Source organism: Lampris incognitus, chromosome 10 (genome assembly GCF_029633865.1).
Source record: "Lampris incognitus isolate fLamInc1 chromosome 10, fLamInc1.hap2, whole genome shotgun sequence".
Lineage (NCBI taxonomy): Eukaryota > Metazoa > Chordata > Actinopteri > Lampriformes > Lampridae > Lampris > Lampris incognitus.
The window spans coordinates 13,168,096-13,185,104 of record NC_079220.1 but is presented as its reverse complement, the minus strand read 5'-3'; the positions used below and the strand labels follow the sequence as shown (position 1 = coordinate 13,185,104).

Here is a 17,009-nt window from a genome sequence, read left to right as displayed (position 1 = left end):
CCTAAGGATGAAAGATCATCTTTCAGAGGAAGAACAAATAAAAATGAAAAAACTGAAAGAGGCCATAGACAACACTGAAATGGCTGAAGGAGCGTTTATAAGGCCCAGAGCAAGATGGTTGGAACTAGGGGGGAAATTTCTGACTACTTATTTACACTGGAGAAACAGAACCACAAAAGAAATAATATTGCTGCCCTTAAGATTAGTGATAACATAACTTCCAACCCTCAAAACATGTTGGTTAGTTTTACAGCAATATTTACAAGTCAAACTCTCAGAATAATAGCTGTGATAGTTTTATTGACTCAATTAAAGAACTCAAACCCTCTATCTCAGAACACTTTAAGCTAAATTGTGAACAATCCATCACAAAACTGGAAATCTCAGAGGCAATTCACTCAATGAAAACAGGGGGAGTCGCCAGGCACTGACGGGCTCTCTGTCAAAGTCTATGTACATTTTTTGGACATCATTGAAATTCCTTTAATGGAATTATTTAAAGAATGCATTATTAAAAAAGAAATGTCCATAAATATGAAACAGGGTTTAATAACTCTAATCCCCAAGCCTGAGAAAGATCATTTATTGATAGAAAATTGGAGACCTATTACACTCCGAAACATTGATTATAAGATTAAGATTATCTCATTGATTTTTGCCAAGCGTTTAAAGAAGGGTCTAAACCACCTCATAGGTGAAACACAAACAGGCTTTATGACCAACCGTCCCATAAGTTCTAATATTAGACTCGTTCTTGGTTTACTGGATTACTCTGATACCGATGCTCTTGTAGTTTTTCTTGATTTCTATAAGGCTTTCAACACGGTAGTACATTGCTTCTTACTTGAAGCGCTCCAAACTTATGGTTCTGGGCAAAACTTTATTTCGACAGTTGAAATGTTTTATAAGAATTGAAGAGGGTTTATAGGTTTCATTTAATGTATTGTATGATACATATATAAGTTCTAATCTTCTCTCTTCTCTGTCTCTCCTGCTCTTTGACATACACACATACATAGACACATACACATGCACATATGCACACCTACACATACATACATACATACATACATACATACATACATACATACATACATACATACATACATACATACATACATACATACATACATACATACATACATACATACATACATACACACACACACATTGGTATACAAGTTCTTGGTACTAGTCTGTACCAGTTTCACATCTACACTCATGCACATGCATACACATGCACATGTACATACATGCACACATACATACAAGTATATTCACATGCATACACATGATCTAAAGTCCATGCGACCATTGAAATGTTCCAGATGTGTGCACTTACACTGGGGTCTTAAATCATGGGATACCTTCTTCAAGTGATGCTCATATGCACTAAATGTGCACTCCAACACACATTGAGTTGGACCCTTGGAATGTTCTAGATATTTGTTGGGTACTTATACTGTGTTTAGAGAAAGCATCATTGACTCTCTGCTGGGCAGACCTTCCAGCTGGTACCAGTTCAGTTTGTAATTGTACAATGTTCAGTAAATACTTTCAAAAGAATACGTTTGTTTTATGCCTTTTCCATTAACCACACATTGCTCGGAGATCCACTTTAAGGACGCTTGGAATCCCCCACAGAATCTTGATAGTTGAGTCATGCTGTATCCAAACACTACAAAAAGGTTTTCTGTTCCACCGTTTTTGTTCCTGACTGTGGCTGAATTACTTTCTTTGCACATTTTACACAATCCAGTTTTTGGTAGAGAAATAAGGTTGACCCAGCTAGCTGATGATACAGCACTATTTCTAAGGGATAAACATCAGATTGAACATGCTTTATCCCTAATAGACCAGTTCTTGGCTACATCAGGTTTAAAACTTAACAAACCTAAATGTGCAATCTTATATTTGTTTCAGACTGAGGAAAAAAATTGATGTGATACACTTGTTAAGAACTGTGTCAAATATCTCGGCATACATGTTTGTAAGGACTCCGTGGAGTGCCAACAACATAATTTCTCCCCCAGACTGAAAAAGGCTAAAACAATACTGAACTTGAGGCTTCAAAGGGCTCTGTGGATTTCAGGAAGGGTTCTGTCGACTAAAGCTGAGGGAGTCTCCAGATTTCTTTACCCTGCTCTCTCCCTCAGTGTTTCAGACTCAACATGTAAAGGCATTAACAACATACCCACAAACTCTGTATGGAAAACTAAACATCATCATCTGAGGAAGGCGGTACTTTCTGGATCCAAAGCGGAGGGCGGCTTTGAACTGTTGGACTCTATGGACTTGAATTGCACCTTTCAGGTTAAATGGTTAGAAGAGTGTTTAAAAGCAGCAAATTCATTATGGTATGCCATCCCACACAACACATTTAAAGGTCTTAGCTTGTAATTACAGTGTTGTAAGGTTATGGCATGGAAGTTGTGCTAGTCACATAATTTTTCTCCACACAAGTCAATAATATGGAACAATGAATGTATTACTAGAGGACACAAGTCACTTTATTTACAAAATTGGGTTGGCAGGAACACAATTTTCTTAAAAGACCTTTTTGATGATAATGGTCTATTACTTAACTATGAAACTTTTCTTAAGGAAAAAGCTTTCCCTATATCAAGCCCAAAGACTTTAACTCAGGAGTACACCCATCCCCACTGGTTTATAAGCTATAGAAAACAAGATGAGGTTCCCACATTTGAATGTAATCTTTATATAAATGGTAGTGATGTTATGAACTACAGATGTACCAACACAAACATATCAGAAATTGTTTCTACAATACTAGGGAAATAATACCACGTGGAAAAGTTTTCTGGGACTCTCACTTTACAGACCTTAATTGGCATAAGGCATGGCTTGTCCCTTTCAGATTCTCCATAAAAAACAAAATTAGAGAATAACGTTTGAAAATATTACATAACGTATATCCAACTAATGTATATATTTCAAGATATTTTAGAAGTGGATGACGAATGTTCTTTCTGCAAAACTGAACAAGAATTTATGACACATCTGTTGTGCAGTTGTCCATTTTGTATTGCATTTTGGAAAGACTTGGAGGGTTATGTGTTTAGCAAAACTTTGCATGCGATTAGTATTGAAGGTAAGAATATTGTCACTTATTTTGAGTAATAAAAATAACAATATATGCACCATGGTAAACCTTTTTATTTTGTGTGGTAAATTTCTTATCCAAAAAGCCAGAATGCTTAAATCAAGACCTTTATTCAAATTATTTTTGGTATATATATAGAATATTACTTTGAGCCTCTGCATTTCGTAACAAACAAAAAACGAGTGCACAGAATTTATTTAGAAATATTTAATTGAAGAAGTCTGTCACTTTGTTACTTTTTTCCGTCTTTATTTATTTCCTTTTTATATCCTTCCTCTGGGTTGGAATGATTATGTTTGTTTATGTGTATACGTTCATTTAATGGACCGGAACGACTGACTACTGTATGTTTATTTTCAATAAAAAAAATTTTTTTAAAAACCTGCGACTGTGGCTCTGTTGAAATGGTTGCCGCTGATTGGTCGGCTGCGGTGTGGGCGGGACAAGGCGGGAGGGCAAAGGTGTGTGTGTGTGTGTGTCCACTTGTGCGCTATATTGCTTTTCTTCCCGGCCGCGGAGGTCAAACGTGCGACTCCTGACTTAGCACAGCTGAACTGTTTTGAGGAGTTTCGCTTTAGACTGCATGGACTTCTGAGTGAGGTGCGAGTCGACGAGGACTGGACTTTCATTCTTCGCACAAGTTCAAACAGCCAGACAAAATGAGCGGTAAGCTACTTTAAACCGACCTGGTTCGTTGTCGTTATTCCAAGTTACGCTCCAGTGATCCCCGACGCTGTGATGACAAACTCGGATATGTTGCAGCGGTCACACCCTGTTACGGTTAACCAGACCCGTGTCGGCTTTCCCGTTATCGATTTATCATTCATTATATTTAGGAGCTTATCGGGTTGTCAGATGTTAGGATAAGGTGTTAGTAGGTTACCGCCAATGGCCAGATAATTTCCGACTGCCGTAAAAATGTCCTACTACGTTACGTCGGCCCTTAGATGTGACGTTCATTCATCAAACTAAAGAAGACGTCCCCCCCCCCACTCACAGCAGAGCAAATGTCAGAAATCCCCATCCAGGGTCTGCTGCCTGTCAGACAAGGGCTCTCTCCTCACCGCTCGTGACAGTATGGTTTTTAATTTTGTGCCGCTAAAGAACACGTGGCTTTGTTGGAGGACGCACGTCCCATTTCGGGCACTGGACGCTACCCATTAAGACGCACTATGTGCAGTTTTACGTTCAGCGTACCTAAAGTAAAAATGCGTGTAGTTTGACTACACGCATGGTGAAACTACTGCTGGACTTTACAGCACTTTGCTGTATGTTGAACCACGTTCAAGTTTGTGCAGTGATTTTATAATTAAGTTACTGTCTTTTGTGATTTTGAGGCGTCGTTAATTACCACCCACACATGGACACACACACACACACACACACACACACACACACACACACACACACACACACACACACACACACACACACACACACACACACACACACAGGCAAGCAGAGACAGACAGGCAGACAGGCAGACAGACAGAGTCAGATGGACAGACAGACAGATGGACAGACACAGACAGATGGACAGACACACATGCCTATGAAAAGACAGGTAAACTGACAGGCAGGCAAGCGGAAGGTAGGTGGACACAGACGCTGGCAGGACATTAAGTGAGAAATGTAGAAAGTGACACCGAATCTCTCATATTACTCGGAGGGTGGTGGGAAATACACATACACACAGAGACACGTGACATAACTAAGCAAATGAACAAAAACAATGCAAAAACATGCATAGCAAATTGCAAAACAACAACAACAACTATGCCTTCAAAGTAGTTTCCCCAACACAGTTACTTGATGTAAAGTGCATGGGATTACATTTTATGTGCTATATAAATGACTATTGATTGAGAGACCGATGGGCTGATAGGTTCACTGGTTAAAACGCGTGGCCCAGTGGGATGAGTACAGCCATAATCGTATGATCACAGGGCACAGTTTGGGACAAGATCTCAACAGACTGTTATAGGATGGAGAGCGATGATAATAACAGAGATTCCTGAGCTTCCAGACCTGCCTGGACCTGCTTCCCGACTGAGACTGATCAGCCTCGGAGGGGACACTTAGTTTATGATGCTGACAAATAGCTTAAATGAGATACAAAGGGGTGTTTGTGTGTTTGTGTGTGTGTGTGTGTGTGTGTGTGTGTGTGTGTGTGTGTATGTGTATGTGGAGGAAGATGGGGTGTTAAAAACGAGTTTTGTATCCCTGTAGAATATGTATCCAAGAGCAATGATTACCTCAATTCAAGTGAAAAATGTGTTGTTGTTTTTTTAAGAGTCGACCCCTAAGTCCTTGTGATGGCATTCAAATAGACCTGAAAACATAGGTTACAACATAATAATTGTATAGTCTTCTATGTGTAAATTCTATCATGCGATCATTAAGCACATTTGCAGGCCATAGTGCTGTAAGTTCTTAAAGAGGCTCATATAAAATGCCATACACTTTAATTCAGACTTCCTCTGCAACGATAAATTACGTTATAATTTAGATTGCTGTGAAATAAATGTGAATGCATTGTCCCAACATGTGCTTGCTGTTAACCATTAATAGACGGCACTTCAAACCTCCACAAATGAGAGGTGGGATTTTGTGTGTCTGTGAGCGAGGCTCTGCAGGGGCTCGTGTTCTTATTGAGCATCTCTATCAAAACGGGTCGAATGAATCTTCGTTAATTTCTGCTGATACAAGCAGTAGTTCTGTCCTCACCTTGATGGCTAGCCTCACTGTTCGGTCAGGTGCAGCCAGAAAAGACCTGTCTAAGCCACAGATGGCACAAAGCTGCAAGACTTTCACTGCAGGGCCCATTAGGAGTGAGATCAAGCAGAGGGAGAGAACACAGGCCGAAGACTGGCGGGTAGCCTAAGTAAGTTTGTCAGGAAATGTCTGTGTAAGGAAACAGCCAAATATCCTGTGCTCCAAATAGCTGACAAGGGAATTAATGAGGGATTGACATAGTAATCATATTTCTAGGCAAATTACAATGGGTTTTACTGTAACGCTGCAACCCGGAATAAATGCAATACATAGCTCTGTGATGTATGGGGTGGGAAGCCGGATGTGGGTATATGTCCTGGTCGCTGTACTAGCGCCTCCGCTAGTCGGTCTGGGCACCTGTTTTGGGGGAGGGGCAACTGGGGGGAATAGCGTGATCCTTCCATGCGCTATGTCCCCCTGGCGAAACTCCTCACTGTCAGGTGAAAAGAAGCGGCTGGCGACGCCACATGTATCGCAGGAGGCATGTGGTAGTCTGCAGCCCTCCCCAGATCGGCAGAGGGGGTGGAGCAGCGATTGGGACAGCTCGGAAAATAGGGTAATTGGCCAAGTACAATTTGGGAGAAAAGGGGGGGGGCATATTACACTGGGGATCAATCTAACTGTACCGTGCATGGCAGCCATTCCCAGCACAGGACAGCACATTCATATGCATAAACATGGATGAGCGAGTTCATTAGCAGCTACCTTTTTATTGCACTTCCACATTTGATTTGTTGGTCCGTGCAGAGGCAGAACCACCCGAGTGCAGAAGTCCGCAGGGGGGTCGAGTTCGACACAAAGCCATGACCGAAGCTTGTCACATCCACAACTTTAAGTTGCAAGTCACCCTGACTGCAACCGTAATAGTCCACCATCATAGCAGAAGTCAAACTATATTACACTGTAGTTTAGGCTGCTCACTTTGCCAGGGAAGGAATGTTTCAGATTCAATTTTCCCAATGTTTCACAGACATGAATTAATAGTAACAACGAATAAGAAACAAATTGAACGAGATTGCACTTTACTGATCCCCACCGTGGAAGTGTATTCACTTGGAAAAAACAAAAACAAAGTAAATCAACGTCTCGCACTTGGAAAATTTGTCATGAGTCCGCATCCTCGTAAGTCCGAGACGAGACCGAGACCTTCACGACGAGGACTCGACACTAAGTCTATACTTGAGTACTACAACCCTAAAATGGCAGATTTATTCCCTTCCTCCCTGTGTGTGTGTGTGTGTGTGCGTGCGCGTGTGTGCGCATTTCCCACTACAAAGTATACGGTGCTGCAAACACGTTTGTCTGCTGCTTTGGCTGTGTTTCCAGGTGTGGGATATGAATCACGCCGGTGTTTTCATTCCTGCCTCCTTACACATAGTGAACATTGACCGACAAAGTGTCCTCCCCACTCTGTTTTATGGCCCTCATAACCCTACACCCTTTGCCCTTCCGTGGATCAAATGGTTTGTAAGTCATTGGCTGCTGCTGAATAAGGTGTCTGCCTTCACTATCGGTGCAAGGTAAGAGAACTCATTATCTTTCCATGCACACTTATCGTTGGCTTCTGCCCGCTGCCTCTCCCGTCAGTGGGTCAAATGACTTCATGATGAGTGTTAACACCTGAGACTGGTATGTCAAAGCTAATCCTCTCCTCCTCAGCATGCCTTGGGGGGGGGGGGTTTCCAGTAAGGGCCTCCCTCTCCTCCTCGTCACCGTGCTGCAGACTATTCCCACGTAATTACGTGTTGCTTTAGAAAGCTACTCGCTTCTATAGAAACCTTGCAAACCTCCCTGTAATTTCATGTAATTGGAAGTCTGACGAAGAGGATCGTTGCCGCTAATGCACATTACTTAATGGTGAGAAGTCAAGGGCACATCCTTCTGCAGCAATTGATGATTCAGGCCAAAGCCATACCAAGGAGCCATTGGACTAGCTTACTCGCCTGACAGAAATGCAGAAAGGGGTGTGTGTGTGGGGGGGGCGTTGACTGTTTAAAAGTAATAGCAATGTAATAAACCGCTTTAAATGGAGTGAAAACGAAAAGGTTTGTCTCAGACAAACCTCTGCAAATTTGAAAAGGAATGCTACATTGGAAAACAAATTTGGGCGAGGAGTGGAGCTAATCATGTCTGCAAACTGGCCCTTAGGGCTCAACTCTCTATGACAAACAACCAGGGGCCATATTCTAAACATTTTCAGACTAACACAATTTCTGTTTCACTTTAATATATTGTCATGACCACCAATGACTAGACTCGCTGGCCCTTGGCTAATGGGTTGGACCCTTCAGTCGACTGGTTAAAGTAGTCGCCCATGGTTCTGGAGACCCAGGTTTGCATCCCCCGGCTGTGGCGGTTCCCGGCTGTCCCCCGAATTCGCTACACTGGTGTCAGAATTAGGATTCGAACCCACGCCTCCAAGGCAGCGAATTCGGGGGACAGCCGGGAACCGCCGCTGCCGGGACGCGAACCTGGGTCTCCCGCACCACAGATGACTGCGTTAACCAATCGACAGGATCCGACCCATTAGCCAAGGGCCAGCGAGTCTAGTCATTCATGGTCGTTGCATATATATATATATATATATATATATATATATATATATATATATATATATATAATTGTTTTTCTTAATCTGTGATTAAAAAGGATGTACAGCATATTTTCTTGCACTTAGGCCATCCTCAGTATCGAGGCCACTTTTCGTTGCATAGGAGTTCTAGTATTTTGTTATCGTTTCATCAGTTATACACACCAAATAACACGTGTTTTTTCCAGTCTGTTTGAGTTTACTGTTTTAATGTTTCCCTTGGTCAAAGCTTTTGTCAGGATGCCAATAAAAGCTGCCAGCTCTTCCCTGGAGGACTATGACACGCCACAGGAGGAGGTGCGACCGTCTTCGCCCTGGTCTGAGGAACGCTATGAGGAGCTGTGGGACCGCGTGGAGGGTGTGAGACACAAGCTGACCCGCATCCTCAACCCGGCCAAACTCACCCCCTTCCTGCGCCAGTGCAAAGTCATCGACGAGCAGGATGAGGATGAAGTCCTCACTTCCACGCAGTACCCTCTGCGCATCAGCAAGGCCGGTGAGAGAGAGAGAGAGAGAGAGAGAGAGAGAGAGAGAGAGAGAGAGAGAGAGAGAGAGAAATTACAGTGAAGTGATGCAATTTTCTGAAGTTATTCGGCCGTTTCACTTGAATGAAATGAACAAGGAACACCTCCACTTCATTGATCATCATATCCACATTACTAATGGTTATTTCTCAAACTTATCACCTAGGGCTGACTACAAGTTGGAGGAAAGTTTATACACACACACACACTGACACACACACACACACACACACACATATATTAAGATTATATCTTAATATTCCGCTTCTCATTTGTTGAGCACTCTTACCAACACCATTGTTGGTTTCCGGAAAAAAAACCCCGCTATATATATGTGTGTGTGTGTGTGTGTGTGTGTGTGTGTGTGTGTGTGTGTGTGTGTGTGTGTGTGTGTGTGTGTTGGCCCTGTGTGATGGCCTGGTGGCCTGTCCAGGGTGTCTCCCCGTCTGCCGCCAAATGATTCTAGGGATAGGCTCCAGCATCCCCGCGAGCAGGATAAGCGGTTCGGAAAATGGATGGATGGATATGTGTTTGTGTGTGTGTGTGTGTGTGTGTGTGTGTGTGTGTGTGTGTGTGTGTGTGTGTGTGATATATACTATATATACGTATACATGTATATATACACACACACACACACATATTAAATATATATATATATATATATATATATATATATATATATATATATATATATATATATATATATATATATATGCAGACAGACATGTTTCGGGGAACAGCTCATTAATCAATGCTTCACTGAAAATGTTTGATTTTCTTAGTACTATTTTTATGGGTAGCTGTTTTTAACTTATAATGTTTGCGGATAGATTATCAGGAATCAGGAACACTTTGTCATTTCATTTCATTTACTTGTGTTCATGAAATGAAACAAAATGTTATTTCTCTCAGCCCACAGCAGTACAACACAAAGACAAAAAACACATCCCAAAACTACAAGAACACACATATCCAAACTAACACATATATCCAAACTGAACAAAAAAATCACTGTCCAAGGGAATGAACACCAGCCAGGATGACTGTTGGAACTGTCGGTCTGCATGGGCTAGCAGTTAGCTTAGCCTGCCCCGCTTCCACGTCCTGTCAGACCGCCCTCGGTGTTTCCTCCTCGTGCGCAGCTCCAGCCAGGGGCCATGGTCCGTGGGCCCACCGGACAAGCAGACCAAGCTCTCCCAGCTGATCCAATGCCAGCTCTCCCAGCCAGACACCCTCGACACACCTCCCCGCATTCTTTGCGATGACATCAAAAACAACCGCCCTTGGTGTTATCGGAACTGTCGGTCTGCATGGGCTAGCAGTTAGCTTAGCCTGCCCTGCTTCCATGTCCTGTCAGAGCGCCCTTGGTGTTGCCTCCTCGGGCGCAGCTGCGGGCAGGGCCGTGGTCCCTGGGCCCACAGGATGCAGCAGACCAAGCTCTCCCAGCCGATCCAGCGCCAGCTCTCCCAGCCATCAAACGAAGACAAAACTTAGACACAGACGTGAACAAAGACACTGCATCGATGGTACTGGGTGAGGCCGCCGCAAATGTGAATTCGCACCACCATCTTCCCTCACCACAAGCAGAAGTCACATCAACACTTAATGTGTTAATTAACACTTAATAAAAACACTTAATGTTAAAAGGTTTTATTTTCCACTACCTTACAGCATATGGTGCTATCTAGAGTGCAGGCAGGGTGGAGTGGGTGGAGAAGAGTGTCAGGAGTGATTTGCGACAGAAGGGTACCAGCAAGAGTTAAAGGGAAGGTTTACAAGATGGCAGTGAGACCAGCTATGTTATATGGTTTGGAGACGGTGGCACTGATAAAAAGACAGGAGGCGGAGCTGGAGGTGGCAGAGTTAAAGATGCTAAGATTTTCACTGGGCGTGATGAAGAAGGACAGGATTAGGAACAATTATATTCGAGGGACTGCTCAGGTTGGACGGTTTGGAGACAAAGCAAGAGAGGCAAGATTGAGATAGCTTGGACATGTGTGGAGGAGAGATGCTCGGCATATTGGGAGAAGGATGCTGAATATGGAGCTGCCAGGGAAGAGAAAAGAGGAAGACCAAAGAGGAGGTTTATGGATGTGATGAGGGAGAACATGCAGGTGGCTGGTGTGACAGAGGAAGATGCAGAGGACAGGAAGAGATGGAAATGGATGATCCGCTGTGGTGACCCCTAACCGGAGCAGCCGAAAGTAGTAGTAGTTATAGCATATGGTGTTGGTAGGGTACACGGTACACATGCACTTTAGACAGAACAACGAGAAACAAAAGGAAAAAATGCAAATTTGATTCATTCAAAAAAATATTGAATTATCAACATAAGAAGTCCAGCCACAATGGGCATGCCCAGGAAAGGAACGAGAGTGTTTTTTTTTTTTGAAATTGTTATTAATTAACTTGACGTTCAGATTTCCTGCATTACTTTTGAATATTTCTACTAAGGGCTATGAGTGAAAAGCATTGTGCAAATGATAAACGTTGACAATGTAATGAGAGACGAGAGGGAGGGAAAACAGCAGAGAGAGCGCAGGATAAAAGACGTTGCTATGTGGGGAATGTGCTCGAGAGAGAAAGCAGGTGGAGAGCAAGAAGAAGAGACAGATGATGGAGCGGAAACGAAGACGTGATGTCAGAAAGAGAAGGGCTAGAGGGAATGAACCCAGGCTCGCACAAGGTTTGGTGCAGGTGCCCATCATAAATCATGCTCATGGTTTAAACGCATTTGTAACAAGACACGAACATGCGACCTCTTTGATGTATCAGTTACACTGTGTATGTCTCTTTGTTGTATCAGTTACACTGTGTACGTCTCTTTGATGTATCAGTTACACTGTGTACGTCTCTTTGTTGTATCAGTTACACTGTGTACGTCTCTTTGATGTATCAGTTACACTGTGTACGTCTCTTTGATGTATCAGTTACACTGTATGTCTCTTTGTTGTATCAGTTACACTGTGTACGTCTCTTTGTTGTATCAGTTACATTGTGTACGTCTCTTTGATGTATCAGTTACACTGTGTATGTCTCTTTGATGTATCAGTTACACTGTGTACGTCACGGGTGCATTAAAGTGCACTACATGGCCCAAAGTATGTGGACACCCAAACATCACACCCATGTGGGCTTGTTGAACATCTCATTCCACCCCTTCCATGAAGTTCGTGATTAGCGGTTCTCGCGCCGATGCTGCCTCCAGAGGCAGTTTGTGACTCAGTAGCGAGTGTTGCAGCTGACTACCTGGAACTCGGTAGTAAGTGTGTGTGTGTAAAAACAGACGGTTTTTACACAACCCATCACTCAGCGGTCCCTTTCTGTGGTCTTGTGTGTCCTAACGCTTTCACGGCTGGGCTGTGTGGCTCAGAGACGTTTGTGCTTCACAATAACAGACTCACATTTGACTGTGGCAGATTTAGCAGGGCAGGAATTTGAGCAACTCACTTGTTGGAAAGGTGGCATCCTATGACAGTGCCCCATTGAAAGTCACAGATCCCTTCAGTACGACCCATTCCACTGCCAATGTTTGTATGTGGAGACTGCATGGCTGTATGCTTGGTTTTATGCATCTACCAGCAATGGATGTGGCAGAAATAGCTGCATACTTTTTGCCATGAAGTGTATGTCCGTGTCTCCTGTCACAGGAATTTCACTTAAGCCTATTTGGGCCACAAAAACACTATTAAAAAAATTATTTATTAATTCCTTCTCCGCAGTCACTATTGAAGACACCTGGCTCAGTAGTATAATTTATTTATTTGTCCCCCCCCCCTTTTCGCCCAAATTGTACTTGGCCAATTACCCCACTCTTCCAAGCCTTCCCGGTTGCTGCTCCACCCCCTCTGCCGATCCAGGAAGGGCTGCAGACTACTGCATGTCTCCTCTGATACATGTGGCGTTGCCAGCCGCTTCTTTTCATCTGACAGTGAGGAGTTTCGCCAGGGGCTCGTAGTGTGTGGGAGGATCACGCTATTCCCCCCAGTTCCCCCTCCCCCCTGAACAGGCGCCCTAACCGACCAGAGGAGGTGCTAGTGCAGCGACCAGGACACATACCCACATCCGGCTTCCCACCCACAGGCATGGCCAATTGTGTCTGTAGGGACGCCCGACCGAGCCGGAGGTAATACGGGGATTCGAACTGCCGATCCTCATGTTGGTAGGCAACGGAATAGACCGCTGCGCTACCTGGATGCCCCTGGTAGTACAATATTTAAGATTAAAATTCAATGTTATTCTGTGTCCATTCTGTCTGTCGGTCCCTCAGGTCGTTTGCTGGACATCCTTCGAGGGCAGGGCCAGCGGGGTCTGCAGGCTTTCATGGAGTCACTTGAGTTTTACCATCCAGAGCAGTACACCCAACTAACTGGACAACAGCCTACACAGCACTGCTCTCTCATACTGGGTATGCAATATAACATGGGCATTTCTATTCATCTGAGGATATGAGTGTATGGGTGTGTCTGGGTCAGTGTTTCCCAACCTTTCTTTTTGCAGTGGCACACTTTTTACAATGACAAAAATCCCACCACTACTACTATCCAGTGTGACAAAGAATTGGTATGCGCTTTGGAAGTCATTTCCATTAATGAAAATATGAGCTTATTCAATTTTATTTCATATATCAATTATCATTTTTGAGTGTAACTTGAAAAATTTCCAGGGCACAGTGCTTAAAAAACACTGGTGTCGATGACAGGCTGGATTCACTGGTCTCAATGAGAGTCTGGTCTCACTCATATGAGAGCTTAACTGAATGTTTACTTCCGCATGTTCTCTTAGGTAACTTCAGTGTACTTTAACCTGTCCCGACTGATCAATATCCATTCCATCTGCTATCTTCCCCATCTTTACACTTTTCCCATGTCCCCTTCTCCTTTGTAGTTCTTTTGAAATCCCATTCATCCAGCCCGTCTTCAAGGCACATTAAAGCAGATTGTCCTACTTTGACACCTCAGTGTCGCAATATGTCTGTAGCTCATCTCCTCGTTCTTCTCCCCAATCCTGCTTACCACAGTATCTATGTATACTCACCCACTCACCCCCAGCAGACACAGCACAGCAACGAAACTTGAACAAAGTGGAATGACGATCACAGGGCAGTCTGCGCATGTGAGATAATGCTGTCCGATGCCCTCCGACTCTCCTCTCCTCCTCTATCTGTCTCTTTAGATGAGGAAGGTCCTGAGGGTTTGACTCAGTTCCTGCTGCTGGAGGTGCGTAAGATGAGGGATCAGCTCCGGCAAAGCCGCATGTCTGAGCGGCGCCTATCTCAGCGCTGCCGGGTAGCTGAAGAGGAACGCAGTCGGGCAGAACACAAAGCCCAGGAGCTCCGACATGACCGCCTGCAGCTGGAGAGGTACGCCCATCATGCCCATTTAGTTTCCCCACTCGGTGGTTGCTGATTTACCCACGGTTGTGCTGCCGCTGTGGCACACAAGGGAATAAAACTGCATTTTGGGTTGAGAGTTTTAGCAGGGCCCTCTGTACAGTATAGTGGATGAATAACAAGTAATAAATTGATAGCAAATACTCTCTTATAGATATGTAGATGGTCTCAATGTACACTCCTCCATTGATATTATGAGTTCGAACTATTGCGCACTCAAATCTAATAATATGAATCACAGATTTGAACTCTGTTACATGTCTTATAGTGCATTTGCTTGGACTCTCTATTTTCATTGCTTTGCAAAACAAATTTGTAAAAAATGATCATAGAGTGAATGTATTAAGTCAAATGTGATGCCAATGCCAAGGCTGCGACAGGACTGGGAATCTGGCAGCCGAGAGCTGGGCAAATTGAAGGACAGATACCTGGAGCAGGCTTTGAAATACTCCAGAGCCTTGGAGGAGCAGGGCAAGGCCTCGTCCCGTGAGAGAGAGCTACTGAGGCAGGTGAGTGGGTGTTGATGGCCACAGGTCATTTTATACATGGAGAAGGAAAAACGTGAAGGGTCTACGGCGGTCTTGTTGTTTTTACATTTTCATACATTTACTCATTTATCAGACGATCTTAACCGAAGCGACTTATGAGAGAGTCGGCAATTAGCGGATAAATTCAAGTGTTATCAAATGGCATGATAACAGGCTACAAAGTAATCATATCACAGTAGCAGCATAATGAAGGGGTAGTAATAGTGCATAGTTATCATATCAAAGCCAAGAGCACATATCATGTCGAGTACATTAGTGTGAGTGCTCCTTAGATCATCAAGAGGTGGTGAATAGAAGAATCAAATTACAACGTATATTTACAACCCCACACACACACTCGTATATATATCTATATATAGATATAGATATATATAGATAGATATAGATATAGATTTATATATAGATCTATATATCGCTATATATATATAGCGATATATATATATATATAGCTATATTTACATATATAGTAGTAGATATATATATATTTACATGGGTAAATTATGATTAGAGGATAAAATGTCAAGTGCGGATAGAGACCCTACACAATAGTAGACACTGTTAATAAAGATGTTCAAGTTAGTAAGGACACAATGGTTATAGCAAACACAAGTAGTAGTATTAGATAATTCATATTAGCTGCGAAGTGCCAGTAGACATTTACAATTCTTGTTTAGAGACCATTAAAGGATAAAATTAGGCCAGAAAGGGAAAGTTTTTAGGGCTCTCTTGAAGGAAATAACTGTTTAGCTCTGATGGAGACCGGTAGGTCATTCCACCATTTTGGGGTCAGATGAGAGAAAAGTCTGGACCTAAAGCTTGTCACTTTTTTTTTTTTTGGGGATTTTTCTCCCCAGTTGTACTTGGCCAATTACACCACTCTTCCAAGCCGTCCCGGTCGCTGCTCCACCCCCTCTGCCGATCCGGGGAGGGCTGCAGACTACCACATGTCTCCTCTGATACATGTGGAGTCACCAGCCGCTTCTTTTCACCTGACAGTAAGGAGTTTTGCCAGGGGGACGTAGCACGTGGGAGGATCACGCTTTTCCTCCTAGTCCCCCCCCCCCAGAACAGGCCCCCCCGACCGACCAGAGGAGGCGCTAGTGCAGCGACTAGGACACGTACCCACATCCAGCTCCCCATCTGCAGACACAGGGAACTGTGTCTATAGGGATGCCTCACCAAGCTGGAGGTAACACGGGGATTCAAACCAGTAATTCCCATGTTAGTCGGCAACAGAATAGACCACTACCCGGATGCCCAAAACTTGTCACTTAGGTAGAGGAGACAGATGGTAGCCTAGAATAAAGAGGGTGAGCTGGAGTGTACATGTTAGTATGGGTTTGCAGGTGAGTTGTGACAGTTCCTTTAATCGTCCATTATGGAACCAGCAAGGTTTTGAACTTAACACTAGCAGCAACAGGTAGCCAGGGCACAAAGACAGCAGTGACATGCACATCAAGGCAGGTTGAAAACCAAACCCGCACTATCATTCTGGATTCAGCGTCTAGACTTTTTCTACTTTTATCTAAATTTTATCAAGCATGTCATCCCTGCTTTCCCTCAGACTCATTCAGGTTACCGACATCATTACCTGGGAGCTATCGGGGATGGCCACAGTCTCTGGGTGTTAGTCACAAAGAAAGTGGAGCCACTGGGGCCTCTCTGGGATATTTCAGGGGAGGGAATGAATTACTCATCCACTCTCCAAAGCCACATTTTCTTAACTGATGACCATCTGGTTGCAAGCCAGGATTATGAACTTTTAGGTTGTTGCCCTGACAAGGTGCACATACTGAAGGTGCACCATGCATGTACCATGTAGCCCATGCTATAGCAGGGAGGTAGCCACCTTGGCTAATGTGTGGTTATCTACATACAGACATTTTTCAGCCCATACTGGCTACCTGTATGTAGCTTCAAAGTCCTAATACTGGCAATGAGGGCTAGTTGTAGAAATAACAAAGCACTTGGGTTGGGTAAGAAAAATAAGATGGTAATTTGATGATATGAGTAATAAACAAATTGTATTGAGGTAGGTTTAGGGATGACAGCTTCA

The 17,009-nt window shown here is 43.6% G+C and overlaps 1 protein-coding gene across 1 annotated transcript in view; it reads left to right on the top strand.

The window, feature by feature from the left end:
- The first annotated feature begins 3,628 nt into the window (after positions 1-3,628).
- The window catches only part of zmp:0000000896 (caspase recruitment domain-containing protein 11), a 34,582-nt gene continuing 21,201 nt past the window's right edge, over positions 3,629-17,009 (top strand). The window contains exons 1-5 of the mRNA XM_056288486.1: positions 3,629-3,790; positions 8,719-8,985; positions 13,284-13,421; positions 14,189-14,375; positions 14,776-14,914. Of these exons, the coding sequence (XP_056144461.1) occupies positions 3,784-3,790; positions 8,719-8,985; positions 13,284-13,421; positions 14,189-14,375; positions 14,776-14,914 (738 nt within the window). The 5' untranslated portion in view covers positions 3,629-3,783. The remainder of the gene's footprint in view (positions 3,791-8,718; positions 8,986-13,283; positions 13,422-14,188; positions 14,376-14,775; positions 14,915-17,009) is intronic.